The sequence below is a fragment of the Brassica oleracea genome, chromosome C8, assembly GCF_000695525.1.
Source record: "Brassica oleracea var. oleracea cultivar TO1000 chromosome C8, BOL, whole genome shotgun sequence".
NCBI classification, from domain to species: Eukaryota; Viridiplantae; Streptophyta; class Magnoliopsida; order Brassicales; family Brassicaceae; genus Brassica; species Brassica oleracea.
This window is the reverse complement of record NC_027755.1, coordinates 18,363,420-18,377,573: the sequence shown is the minus strand read 5'-3', so window position 1 is coordinate 18,377,573 and position 14,154 is coordinate 18,363,420. Positions and strand designations below refer to the sequence as shown.

Genomic DNA, 14,154 nt, shown 5'->3' with positions numbered 1-14,154 from the left:
CTCTCACTCCTATGTTCCTCATCTTTGCTATTAAAGAACTTACGATCTCCCGAGCCATGTCAATAAGCAAGTGAGAGAGATAGAGATTCTGGAAAGAAATGGGTTTAACCCAAAACAAGCTCAAGTCTTTCCACCTCTTCCTCTTCCTCTTCCTCTTCTCTCTTCTCACTCTAACTCCCTTGGCTTTCTCTGAGATCTTCTTTGAAGAGCATTTCGAAGGTGAAGTGTTATCACAACACTCTCTTTCTTAAAAAAAGTTTCCACCTTTAGGCTTTCTATTTATAGATTCCTGTTGTTAACATAGTGAGATTCGTTCAGGTGGATGGAAAAGCAGGTGGGTCTTATCTGATTGGAAGAGAAACGAAGGCAAAGCTGGCACCTTTAAGCACACCGCCGGCAAATGGCCCGGCGATCCCGATAATAAAGGTACCTCCTTTCTTCAACCCTTTTAAGATTTTTAACCAATTGGGTCTGAAGAATCAGTTAGAGAGTCTTAGTTTTAGTTCTTAGATATGTTTGGGTGTTCTCTAGTGTATTATTGGCTTTGAGTCTTTGAAGCTGACTTTGATTTTCTTTAGGTATCCAGACGTATAATGACGCCAAGCATTATGCCATTTCTGCAAAGATTCAAGAGTTCAGCAACAAGAACCGGACTCTTGTTGTCCAGTACTCTGTCAAAATCGAACAGGACATTGAATGTGGTGGCGCTTACATCAAGCTCCTCTCTGGCTACGTTAACCAGAAGCAGTTTGGTGGTGATACTCCTTACAGGTTATAATCTTAATGTCTTCTTTTAGTGAACATTCAGTTCCTAGAAGGTTATATAGCAACCTTAGTCAAATTGACTTGGTTTAGTTATGAGGCCATAGTAGAAAGAACAATGAAATTGCTTACTAGTGTTTGGGGATTCTGATTAGTGTTTCTGTACATGTGCAGTCTAATGTTTGGACCAGACATATGTGGAACGCAGACGAAGAAGCTTCATGTGATTCTATCATACCAGGGACAGAACTATCCGATTAAAAAGGATCTGCAGTGTGAAACAGACAAGCTAAACCATTTCTACACGTTTATCTTGCGGCCTGATGCTTCTTACAGCGTTCTGGTTGATAACAAAGAGAGGGAGTTTGGAAGTATGTACACAGACTGGGACATCCTTCCTCCAAGGAAGATTAAAGTTAAAAATGCAAAGAAGGTAAACTATTTGCAATGTGGATTACTAATTACACTTAGCTTAGCTATTAGTATGACTTATGACTACTTTTTTGTTATGTAGCCAGTGGATTGGGATGATAGAGAATATATAGATGACCCTGATGATGTCAAACCAGAGGTAACTTGTTTAGTAAACTTTGTAGCAATATATAAAGACATTAATTGTATTGAGAGGAAGCTATTCAGTTAGTTCTTAGTTTGATTCAGGCAACTGTGTTCTTCCTTTTTGTTTTGTAAACAGGGTTATGATTCGATTCCTCGAGAAGTTAAAGATCAGAAAGCTGAAGAGGTATGTACTGTTAAAAGTGGGTGGTCTCTTTTGAGTGATTTGCATTTTAGTACTAGTCTTAAGTTTTTGGGAACTCATTGGTTTGTGATAGTGTTGTTAAGCTCTCTCTCTCTCTCTTTCCTTTTGTTATTAGCCTGAGGACTGGGACGAGGAAGAAAATGGTCCATGGGAAGCCCCTAAGATCCCAAATCCAGCGTACAAAGGTCCTTGGAAAGCAAAGGTAAATGGATTCAACAGCCATCAATGGTTATGCTTTTATTTACTCAATTTTTCTTCTACACCATTTGAATTTTTATCAAAACATTATATTTCCCTACAGAAAATCAAGAACCCTAACTACAAGGGAAAGTGGAAGAACCCATGGATAGATAATCCAGGCATGTTATTTAATGTGTTGTTTGCGTTTTGTGGGCTGGATTACTTCTTGTTGATGCTAATAAGCTTGAGCTTCTCTGTTTTTTTTTTTGTTGCCTTGCAGAGTTTGAAGATGATCCAGATCTTTATGTTCTGAAGCCTATAAAATATATAGGCATTGAAGTATGGCAGGTAACTTCTAGATCTTCTCTTGAATGGTATCCAATATTATTAACTTTAATACTCTTTCTCCATCACCAGAGAGTTATACAATAATGGTTACTGCAAATTTTTAGCGTAGAACAGGAAACAAAAAGAAACAGGAAATATAAGATAAAAATTCATCATTTTAGACAAGGGTTAGAGCTCATATACTGGATTAAAAGATTGATGGTTAATATTGCAGGTGAAGGCTGGTTCGATATTTGACAATATCTTGATCACTGATGACCCTCAATATGCAAGAACCATGGTGGATGACTATTTTGAGCAGCACAGGGAGGTAAGATTCCTCCAAGCCTTTGATTATCTTTTTTGCTTCTCTGTGGTTTTTGTATAGAAAATGTATATAATATTTTAAAATTTTAATATGATATACACACCAGTCTGAGAAGGAGTTATTTGCGGAAGCTGAGAAAGAAAGAAAAGCTAGAGAAGATGAGGTTCGTTTCTTTTTTCTTTTTTTTAATTACAAAACAGGTTCTTGTTTCTGTGTAAAGTATCTTAGTCTTCTTGCATGGCCATACAAAATTTTGACAATCACAGGAATCACGGAAGGCAAGAGAAGAAGGGGAACGTAGAAGGAAGGAGAGGGACCACCGGTATGGAGACAGGAGGAGGCGTTACAAAAGGGTACGTACACTATTGATCAAACTCTATAGTGTTTCTTCTTCTTCTTCTCAATCTTCTTAACTCTGTTGTTTCTAGAAAGAAAGAAAGTGAGTTGAATATGTTTTTGTTTTTGCAGCCTAATCCACGTGATTACATGGATGATTACCATGTAAGTGGTGTTTTCTATCTCATCCATGAAAGATATTTAATTGTTGTGAAAATGGTTTATACTTATATGAGTCTGATCTTTGTGTAGGACGAGCTGTAACTGTCACAGTGGTGGCCGTTTCTGGCAGTGACAAACCAATGGAAACAAGTGTTGATGGAAATAAGAGATATGTAGAGAACATTTGGAAACTGTTGTGTGATTGTAATTTGTAACCTTTCTTGGGGGTTAAATTGTAACCCTTAGTATTCATATTCATGTTAAATGTATTTTGGCATGAAAACTGTTACCTGTTTTTTGGATACTCACAAACCTAAGTGTACGTGTCGCCTCTAAGCTTGAACCTTCTTTCAAATCACACCTTTATTTGACATGGTTGCCTGTTTATGGATCATAACAAAAAAGACCTTGGACAAAAAGGCTAAACGAGAAAGAAAAGAGGCCTTAAGGTTCGATAAAAATGGACCAGACCGAACCGTATATGGGATTTTTCTTTTCGTTTATGACAATCGTCAGGTGCTATTCTACGTAACTGATGACCTACTTGTGTCCCTAATAGTAAATACTAATAAACATGTAATATGGGTGTTCAATAAAAATCAGTTTAGGCGCTCGTCTAGTCGGCAAATGAATATAAACGAAACAATTTTTTTTAAACCGATCTTTTGAAGAAAAAAAATCGGTCTAGGTGTTCAAAAGATTAACCTAGATATCCATGTTAACAATAATTTTTACAAGATGCTTAACCACAAACTACCGCCTAACAATTTTCAGAACATTGTATAATATGTTAATCCATCTTGTGAAAACGTTTAAAAAGTCAAAAAGAAACTTAAAAACGCGTGTATGTTGGGCACAAATGTTAAAAAGTGTACCTTTTCTAACTTGAAACGTACGGGTAAGATCACATCATTGGAAACTTTATTATCAAGTAACAAAAAATAAATCAATTGACTCGTTACGCATTAAAGTCGTTATCACTAAGACTTTTGTTTTGTTTGTTCTTTAGTATTTCGTTTAATCTGGAACGTCCTAAACATTTTATAAGAAAAATAGATTTTGCTTATTCAACTATGGAATTAGAATTCAACTGATATAAGATTTTTTTGTGTGTGTGCACAACTGATATAAGATTAATTGCAGAAAATCTCAAGGCCTCTGAAGAGCTTTTTGATAAGTAAGTGGAGCAGTCATGATAAGCAGAGTTTGTCTATCATGTGTTAGCTTTCATAATGTTAACCCTAACATCTTTTATAATGTGACAAACACACCATTGGAATCCAATGACTGCAGTAGATTTATTTATTTAATTTTTAATTCTAGTTGAATTTCGGGTGTAGCATTGTTGAAACTATTTTTACAAGTTCAATGAAGTAATAAAAAAGTGTGAAGAGAAATGTATCTTTGGAATCTACTGGATCCAATGGTTGATGGATCTTCAATAAAGGTTTAAAAAGAAGTGAAGTTTAATAATGGAGACAAATACCTAAAACTTATTAACTTACTCTCCACTTTAATTTGCCCGCCATTTTGTGCAAGAGGTTTGAAAAAGCAGTTGGAAAAATAACTAAAAAGCCAATAGACAAACGAGCACGAGCCCGTGAGTTTACGAGGACATGACCCTCCTTTAACATTTTCTTAGGGTTTAATAATGACACATCGCATTAACACTTATCAATCAATATATCGTACACAATATCTATTTAATTAATTGAACTTTCGAAGACATAAGGCATATATTATAATTTTCATATTTTCATATTATAATCAAATATTCATAATCTATTGCAAGAAGGATTCTAACTTTTTCTTTACGGATATTCGTATCTGCCATATTAGGGCCACATATCACTTTTTGTAATTACTTGATTTGCATACCTTTTTTATACAACTTAAAATATTTTTAAGCTAATCTATAATCAACAAAAGTTGATATTAGAATACTTCCCTTGTAATTACTTGACTTGCATACCTTTTGTTTATTTTACAACTTAAATATATATATTACAATCTTTATCAACGTCTCTAATATTTTTATTGGTTAATTAATATCAACTTCTTCGCTTCATTCATTTCGTCTAATCGTCTTCAGAACTAACCTCAAGGTCAATTTGATAGTCTCCCCGTTCTTACTAGTGAGGCTCTTCTTCCAGAACCGTTCACAGATTATGGGAAAATGCTATATAAGGAGGCAATTAGTTTGATACGTCAGAGTGCGGAAAAATTAACCCTAGAAAACATGAATTTGTATCATTGTTAATTTTAAAAAATGAATGACGTATTCACGTATTTATGATATATATTTTATGATAATTTCACTATTTTACATTATATAGTAATTATATATTACATGTATTTAATATCGAGATATCAAGATATGAATTAAGAGGCACATTTTACTTTTACTGAAACTTAGCTGAAAAAGAAAAGACAAATAGAAGAAGAAAAAACCATGGTCGAGTTAGGCTAGATCCAAAACGAACTCTTGTTCAAAAGAACTTTATTTAATAATATTCACCGACTAGTCCTCTAAATCCTATAATAAATAGCTATTTATAACTAGTTCTCTTATTATCACTATCTAAAACATCACTAGCATTGGTCTGACCACATGATACACAACTCGTATGTTCATGTATTTCACCATCTTCATGTTTTTCATGGACTGAATCATCATCATCAATCTCTATGGCGACATGGTGACAAGAGTCCACGGAACTCTCTCCACGTGACTGGTCGACAGTGTGTGACATATCATCATCACATAAGATTGTGACAACATGATCATCTTGAGATTTGATTGGCATTGCACGAACAGTGCTTACAGAATCTGACTTCTCGGATGACACGGTCGATTTTTTCTTGTTCTTAAATCTTGCAGCGGATGCGAGTTCATGTACGGATTCTGATACCTTTTCGGTTAAGTTTACAATATCAATGAGCAGAGAGACTGTGGTCGTTAATGCGATCATATGTAGAGGCTCAACATCGTTCAAGATGCCTGATTTGAGTAAAGTAGTAAGATCTTTGCATGCAGATTGTGAGTTTAAGACATGGTCCACATGGATATCATAAGATGATGATTTTCTCATTTTCTTTAATGAAATTGACGCTTCTTTCATTGATTTTCCTGACTCCGAGCTCATTCTTCTTAATGGTTCTTCCAATTTCTTTTTTACGTCCGTTGGGATCTAATAGAAAAAAGAAGATATAACAAATATAAATTATTAAAACCTAAGGAACGTAGATGTTATATTATTATCATATATAAATAATTTCTTTCAACCCTTTCTCAAAGAAAGCATACATATAAAACATTTACGATATATATAAAACATAGGAGTAAGAATATCAGTATGTTTTTGTGTGTGTTGCATTTGTGATTATACTTCCATGTAAATATTCGTTTAGATTAAAACTTCAAATACATATATATTACCCTATTAATTTTTTATTATGTTACATGCAAATCTGAAATAATACCTGAAAATCTGAGTTGATGTATGAATTCAAGGCATCAATCCGGTAGGCACACTGCCGAAGTAATGCAGCCACGGCAAGGTATTGTTTCCATGGATGCCTAAATCTAAACTGGCCGTGACGCGGTTCCCATTTTGCAAAATTAGCCTAAACACAATTTAACAATAAACCATCAAATATTGCAAAAATGGTATAATTATAATAGTGAATCGAGAAGGTAAAGAAAGAGTACACTACACACCAAAGCTTCTTCATTGCTTTTTGAGTTGAGAACAATTTTATATCTTTGAAGATTCCTTCTCCTCTTCTCCACCTCCTTGACGTCCCCATCATCTGTCGCTTCAAAATATTCCTCCCCAAATTCTGCCAATTTCCAATTTTTTATTTGAAAATCATATTCGCAAAATACCACAATATTTATTTACCCTTTTTAAAAAAGTAATACCAATATTTTATAAATATCTAGGAACATTTTTAAGAAGATTTCCTTTTTTTTTTCTTTTTTTTTGAACAACTTTTAAGAAGATTTCCTAAAAAGCATATTTTTAGTGGGGAAATATTGTGAGGTTATTACATCACATAATGAACCATAATTCAATGAAAGTTTGTTCAAAAAAAAAATGAACAATAATTAAGTTAGGGAAAAAACCTTGAAGGAAGTGGGAGAGTGTGTCAAAATTGGAGGCAAGAAGAGAGGGAAGGTCTTGTCCAGCCCAGACAGGGCAGATAAAGATAGAGATAAGGACGCAACTGACTCCTCCTATTATCACTGTCGATAATCTCTTATGTGCCAAGTCCAATATCTCGTCCTCTCTAAACCCCGACACTGATATCAGTGAGAACGTCAATATGAATATCAATATCCCATAATCATATCTCGCCTTCACCCGCGGGAAGAACCTCACGAACGTCGATAACGCAGCTGCATACACACATATATAATACCATGCATTAGTCATAAAACCAGTGCCCGTCTAACATTTTTAAAATTTCATTAATAACGAACGTTCAATAAAATTTTATGCCTTTCTTCTTCATATATTTTTTTACAATATCTACATATACGTACAACTAAATTTTTTGAATAATATTGTGATATCTTAAGCGACTGATTCTTTTGTCTATGCTAGGGCCTGCCTCAGAGTATCGAGTTTCTGGACATAAAACCCGAGGTGATTATGTGCCAAAATCTTCTTGGTAAGGTAAGAAGTTATGAGTCTTATCGTGATTACCTTGCACAAAGACAAATATGGCGAGAAGAATAGGTTCTATCGTTGGACCAGACAAACTTGCTAGGTGATGAGCTCCAACTCCTAGTCCTCCAGCTACTAATGTTGCCACTGCTCTATTTATTCCTTTCCCAAGTGTGGCTCCTATGTACACACCAAACCATAGTTAAAATTTAAACCATTTGCATTCACTTCTACTTAGTCCATATATATCAGACTTATTCAAATATTATAAAGTGGCTGGTTCTGATCACATGTCTGGACTGACCTACAGAAAATTCAAAGACGACAACAACGGTCATGACAGCCCACATTGCATTGACACCGAAGTTATCGTAGAGAGGTTGATAATAGTAGAAGGAAGAGACGAAAGCAAGAGCAAGTCCCACTTTGAAAGCATGAACTATTCTTCTCGGGTCTTCTTTTCCTACTCTCCTCCCTTCTCTCCATATCTCTCCCACTTTTTCCATTGCACCTTTCAATGATCACTCACCTCTCAAGTGATTTTGATTCTCTTAAATACTTTCAGAAGGAGAGAACCAAGTATAAAATGGCATGTTGTTTTGTCTCAATGGGTCGATGTTATTTATAGAGAGCAATGAGATTCTTGTGTAGGACCGGACTCGTGAAATGTTAAACAAATTTAAAATGAAATATTATATTAATCAGAGACAAGAGTATTATTAATTAGAGGCAGATAGTACTTACGTGAACAAATTTTATTTTGTTGCTGATTTTATTCGATGTTTAAAAAGCAGAGCCATTAGTAGCTAGCAAGCTTTATTTTTCATTGTTAATTTGTTTCGGAAATTTCCTATGAAGGTTCATGTACAAAAGAAACTCTTTATGTAAATAATTAGTGCTTTCCACATTTGATATCTAACTATTTAAAAGTTGGTATGTGTACATTAAAATAAGTATTAATAAAACTATATATATATTTTTTTTTTTTAATTTGTAATTCATAATTTCATTTTTATCTTCATTTAATACAAATAAAAAAATTCTTAAAATTTGAAAGAAACGTTTCCCAAAACTATTTTTAATGATATAATGAACAAAATTTCTTTAAATACAAAGTACGTAATATATAATAAGGTTTCCATCAAAACTGGTTAAAATAGTTGGAACATACTTAAACTAAATTTTACTTATGTGCTAAAATTACAAATGTATTTATTAATTAGATCACATGAACTATAGTTGTAAAATGTACTCAATTATGCGTTTGTCTTTTTATCAAAAAAATCAAGAAGACAGTGGAGAACAGATTAATTTTCGAATGTGTTATCAAATAAATATAATTTCAATTATAAACATTTGTGGAGAGACTTAAAATAATGAAACAAACATTCTAGTAGTTTTGGTTATTGACATGACTAATCATGATTCATGATTCCAAAATAGAAAGATAGTCAAATTGCCATTTTCCCCATCGTTTTCTATCTTTCAAAGCCAGGGATATTTAGTGTTTCAAAAAAAAAAAGTGTTTCAAAAAAAAAAAAAGCCAGGGATATTCAATCCATTTGCTCAATTACACATGATACTCGGAATCTCGGAGAATTAACTCACACATATATATATTACTTCACCAATTTAAGACATATCTTGGCTTATTTCACCACTTGTCCAATTGTTTATTTTGTGTATAATGACCATATCCACCAGTATTCTCTGTTTCTTAGCTAAAAACAACGTATATATAGACTAGGAGATTATTGTATCGACATCGGTCCAAGTAATATTTAATTAAGTTTAGAAAAAAAAGTAACATTAAATTTAAAAGTTAAGGAGAACATGGTTAGAACGCGTAAGTAGATGGCGGATGGTGCCCCTTTTGCACCGAGTTACATTCAGCCTTACACTCAGCCTAGCCCATTACCCCAATCGAACGCCACCTTTTTATAATATTTCAGTTAAAATAAGAAAGTTAAGTTACATTAAAATTTAAGAAAACTTTTTTTACAGCTGAAGTATTTGTTTTGGAAAATGATTCTCGATCACATTTTATATGTGAAATTGGCATTTTGTATGTAGTTTTTAATATTATTGTGCTTAGTGGATATTAAGGCCTTATCGAATTTGGGTTAGGCTATAAACCAAATTTCGAATAGGTCATGAAGTGATTAGATGATTTTTGTTTGTGGCTGATCCATCAATAAATTTGCCACGTTTTTTAGCTTTGAAATCACTCAGATGTAAAATACTTTTTAAGAGCAAACGCATGGGAAAATGAAAACCAAGACTTTATTATAAAAAAAATGTGACCAAATAGTTCAAAACAAAACAATGCATGAATACTACATCAAATCTGAAGTATACGAACACCCAATGAATGTTCTAGCATCATCCCGACCCCATGTACGCAACTCGTATGTACATGTATTTCACCGTCTTCAGGTTTTTCATTGATTGTATCATCATCAACAACATTGTATGATGTATCATCATCATCATCATCATTACTTAATAAGATCGTGACAACATGATCACCATCACGAGAATTAATTGGCATGGCACAACCAATGCTTCCAGAATCCGACTTCTTGAGACGGTCGGTTCGGTCGGCTTCATCTTGTTCTTGAAACTTGCAGCGGATGCAAGCTCTCGTACAGATTCTGAGATCTTTTCGGTTAAATGAACAATATCGTTTAGTAGTGAGACCGTCGTCAGCAATGATACCATTTGAAGAGGCTCAACATCATTCAAGATGCCTGATTTGAGTAATGTGGAAAGAGTTTTGCATGCAGACTGTGAGTTTATGATATGAATATCATAAGAAGATGATTTCATCATTTTCTTTAATGAAATTGACGCTTCTTTCAATGCTTTTCCTGACTCCATGCTCATTCTTCTAAACGGTTCTTCTAACTTCTTCTTTATGTCGATTGGGATCTAATAGAAGAAATGAGATTAAGTAAAGACTTAGAAGGAACATAGTTATGTATAACATCCACATGAACTATTTACTATATATATAAACATAGAGCAAGAATTTTAATATGTTTTTTCTTTCCTTTGTGTTTGCATCTGTGATTTATATTACAAATAATACGTATATATAACTTGATCTTTTTATTTCATTATTATATATGCAAATTTGTAACAAAGTTGTAGAAAAAAAACACTACCTGAAAATCTGAGTTGATGTATGAATTCAAGGCATCAATCCGGTGGGCACATTGCCTGAGTAATGCAGCCACGACAAGATATTGTTTTCATTGATTGTATCATCATCAACAACATTTTTGCGTAATTAGCCTAAATACAATGTAACAATATATCAATACATAATCCAATAGTTCAAAAATTGTATAAACTAATAAAAGTGAAGCAAGAAGGGTAAGAGAGAAAGATTACACACCAAAGTATCTTCATCACTTTTTGAGTTAAGAACACTCTTATACCTCTCAAGATTACTCTCTGGCTTCAAAATATTCACCTCCAAACTCTGCCAAATTCCCACTTGTATATAAAGTATATATAAGAGAATTCTCAAAATATCACAATTCTCAACAAAACAAATCTAATTTAATTTAAAACTAGATTTTGACCTGCGCAACCGCGCGGGTGTTTGTTTTCACTTTTCTATGCATAAATTATTGTTTTTAAACATTAGTGGTATATATTTTTAACGTTAATCATATACTTAAATGTTTATATAACTATTCTAAATACAATAATTTTATAATTTACATGTTATAATTAATCAATTGTTTAAAACCGTATGTATTTTCACTTCTTATTATATATTTATCTTATTGTATTTGCATTTAGTTATTAAGCAAATTAATATATTCATGAGAAAACATATTTGAAAATTATTTTGTATTTAATTTATGCTAAATTATGACCCGTATTTCAGAGCTGTATTTTTTTTCTAATATTTTTTTTTATGCTTATTCATTTTAGATAATATATTATTGTATATACAAAAGTCTTAGATATGTTAATTTTTAGACATGTATTATATGGTTTACTAATTTTAAGCCGTTCTATCATCATATTATATTTTTAAAATAAATAATTTATATTTATGAAAATAAAATTTATAAATTTATCAATTGAATATACTTTTATCATATTTATTTAAGTATAATAATTGTATTTTAACATGATCATGACTATAAAGTAGATAAAATTGGATATAATTTATTTATTTTTCATTTTATTAACGATAACTTAAAATACATTAAATTATTGTTAAAATATTTTTACACAAATTTATTAGAATTTTTAAAATATAATATATAAATATATATTGTATTTAAAATGAAAATATATTATTATTAAAGTAGTTACAAAATTTTTATATTATAAGCTTTAAAAAAATACATGTTAATTTAAAGGATTAAAGAGCTAGTCAAAAAATTTCAGTGTTTAAAGTGGTAGAAAGTGACACTCTCAATGTTTAAAATGCGATTTTCCCTTAATTTTTATGCATGTATTATATAGTTTGGTAATGTTAACCCATCTTACCAACGTATTAGATTTTATTTTTGAACATAAATATTTTATACTTACGAAAATAAAATATATAAAATATATAAATTTAATACTACTACAATTTTATTATATTTAGCTCAATATAATAGTTTTCTTTTAATATGATTGATTATGATTATATAATATATAAAATTATACAGAATTTTTTATTTTTCATTTTATAAACGATTACTGAATTTATTAATGTATAATAATATTTCAAACTAATTTCGAAATTAGTGAAAATATTTAAATATAATTTTGAAAATGAAGATCTTGTAAAAATCTTTTAAAACAGATTTGTTAGAATTTTAAAATAAATATATTTATATTTAAAATAAAAAGATATTATGATTAAAGTATTTTAAAGATTCTATGTATTATTAGTCTTAATAAAATACATTAAATAAGATTTCTAATTGATAGTCCAAATTAAAAAAAACCACACATGAAAAAAGTCATGACTTCTTTTAATATATAAGATTAATTGAAAATAGTAAAATCATTTAAAATTAAATTGGTTGCACAATTTTTAATAAAGTTAAAACTAACAATTGTTTTCTGTAAAACATCGTACAGACGGAGTATAAGAGAGTTCTAAAAATACTATAACTACAAAACAAACTTTGAAGGAAGTGGGAGAGTGTGTCCAAGTTGGAGATAAGAAGAGAATGAAGGTCTTGTCCAGCCCAGACAGGACAGACAAAGATGAGATAAGTATGCAACTGACTCCTCCCACCAACACTGTTGATAATCTGCTCTCTGCCAAATCCAATATTTCTTCTTCTCTAAACTGGGACAACGATATCAGTGAGAATGTCAATATGAATATCAACATCCCATAATCGATTGTCTCCTTCACCCTTGGGAAGAACCTCACGAACGTTGCTAACGCAGCTGCACATATATATGATCACCGTTACTTTTCTTCGAGGTAAATAGAAAATGTATGCATGCAATTATGCGTGTGTTACGTAAGGTTACCCGTTACAAACACAAAGGTGGCTAGAAGAATGGGCTCTATTGTTCGACCAGACAAACTTGCTAGCTGATGAGCTCCAAGTGCTAGTCCTCCTGCTACTAATGTTGCCACTCCTCGATTTAGTCCTTTACTAAGTGTGGCCCCTATGTAACACACCAAACCAAAGTTAATATATACCCATTTTAATATTTCCTTAGTCATTAAAAATATTAAAATGCTAGCTAGGAGGTAGCTGAGTCTGGTTACAAGACGAACCTACGGAGAATTCGAAGACAACAACGACGGTCATGACAGCCCACATTGCATTGATACCGAAGTAATCCGTAAAAGGACCGAAAGGTTGGTAATAATAGAAAGAAGAGACCAAAACAAGAGCAACCCCTGCTTTGAAAGAATGAACTATTCTTCTCGGATCTTCTTCTCCTACCCTTCTTCCTTCTCTCACTATCTCTCTCAGTTTCTCCATTACACCTTTTGGTTATCACTGACCTTCAAGCCGGAAGAGATAAAGAAATAAAGAGATGACTTGTTTTAGAATAGATGGATCAATCCGTTATTTATATATACATAGTGATAGCGTAAGAGACTGTAATATCCGAGTTGTGATATGTGAAAAAGCTTAAGAGAATTGATTTGGCTACCTATGTCACCAAAGTTGACTTACCTTTTCTGGAGCACATCCTGAAAGAACTTCAGAGTTAAGCGTGATTGAGCTGAAGTAATGGAAGGATGGGTGACCTATCGGGAAGTGATTCGCGATAGCATGCAAGTGAGGCGAAAGCATGGGAAAAGGTCGGGTGGTGATTGCAGGGTCAGTAAACAATGATTTTGAGTCTTTATAAAAATTAACGGACTGATCGCTAGAACGGGATGGGCCCACGGGCCGAGAGAGCGGACGTGGTTGGCCCATTAGCAGTGGGCGGTCGGGGCGTTATAAATGGTATCAGAGCTGGTCAGCCATCTCAGTTCTGACCTGAGAGGCGTCTTGAGACCTGTCGTGGAGCGCAACGAGGACGCTGCGTTCTTTGAGAGGGGGTGAATTGTAACATCCCGAGTTGTGATATGTGAAAAAGCTTAAGAGAATTGATTTGGCTACCTATGTCACCAAAGTTGACTTACCTTT

The 14,154-nt window shown here is 32.7% G+C and overlaps 2 protein-coding genes and 1 pseudogene across 3 annotated transcripts; 1 reads left to right on the top strand and 2 right to left on the bottom strand.

Moving 5' to 3' along the window:
• LOC106312492 (calreticulin-3) lies at nt 1-3,172 on the top strand. 2 transcript variants are annotated; one of them, XM_013750040.1, is made up of 14 exons: nt 1-219; nt 319-426; nt 579-771; nt 937-1,195; nt 1,277-1,333; nt 1,457-1,504; nt 1,638-1,724; nt 1,824-1,881; nt 1,983-2,050; nt 2,265-2,360; nt 2,464-2,520; nt 2,624-2,710; nt 2,826-2,858; nt 2,946-3,172. In XM_013750040.1, the coding sequence occupies exons 1-14, from the start codon at nt 99-101 to the stop codon at nt 2,955-2,957; spliced, it is 1,284 nt and encodes a 427-aa protein (XP_013605494.1). In that variant the 5' UTR covers nt 1-98; the 3' UTR covers nt 2,958-3,172. The 2 variants fall into 2 exon arrangements, with proteins under 2 accessions (XP_013605494.1, XP_013605493.1); XM_013750039.1 differs by having other exon boundaries at nt 1,638-1,881.
• Nucleotides 3,173-5,277: 2,105 nt separating this feature from the next.
• Nucleotides 5,278-8,102, bottom strand: LOC106312491 (aluminum-activated malate transporter 2-like). Its single transcript, XM_013750038.1, has 6 exons — nt 7,833-8,102; nt 7,568-7,708; nt 6,985-7,257; nt 6,577-6,698; nt 6,339-6,482; nt 5,278-6,046 (listed from the first exon to the last, which is right to left on the bottom strand). Exons 1-6 carry the CDS (start codon nt 8,032-8,034, stop codon nt 5,405-5,407), a joined length of 1,524 nt encoding a protein of 507 aa, XP_013605492.1. The 5' UTR covers nt 8,035-8,102; the 3' UTR covers nt 5,278-5,404.
• Nucleotides 8,103-9,869: 1,767 nt separating this feature from the next.
• Nucleotides 9,870-13,525, bottom strand: LOC106312495 (annotated as a pseudogene).
• Between the last annotated feature and the right edge of the window lie 629 nt (nt 13,526-14,154).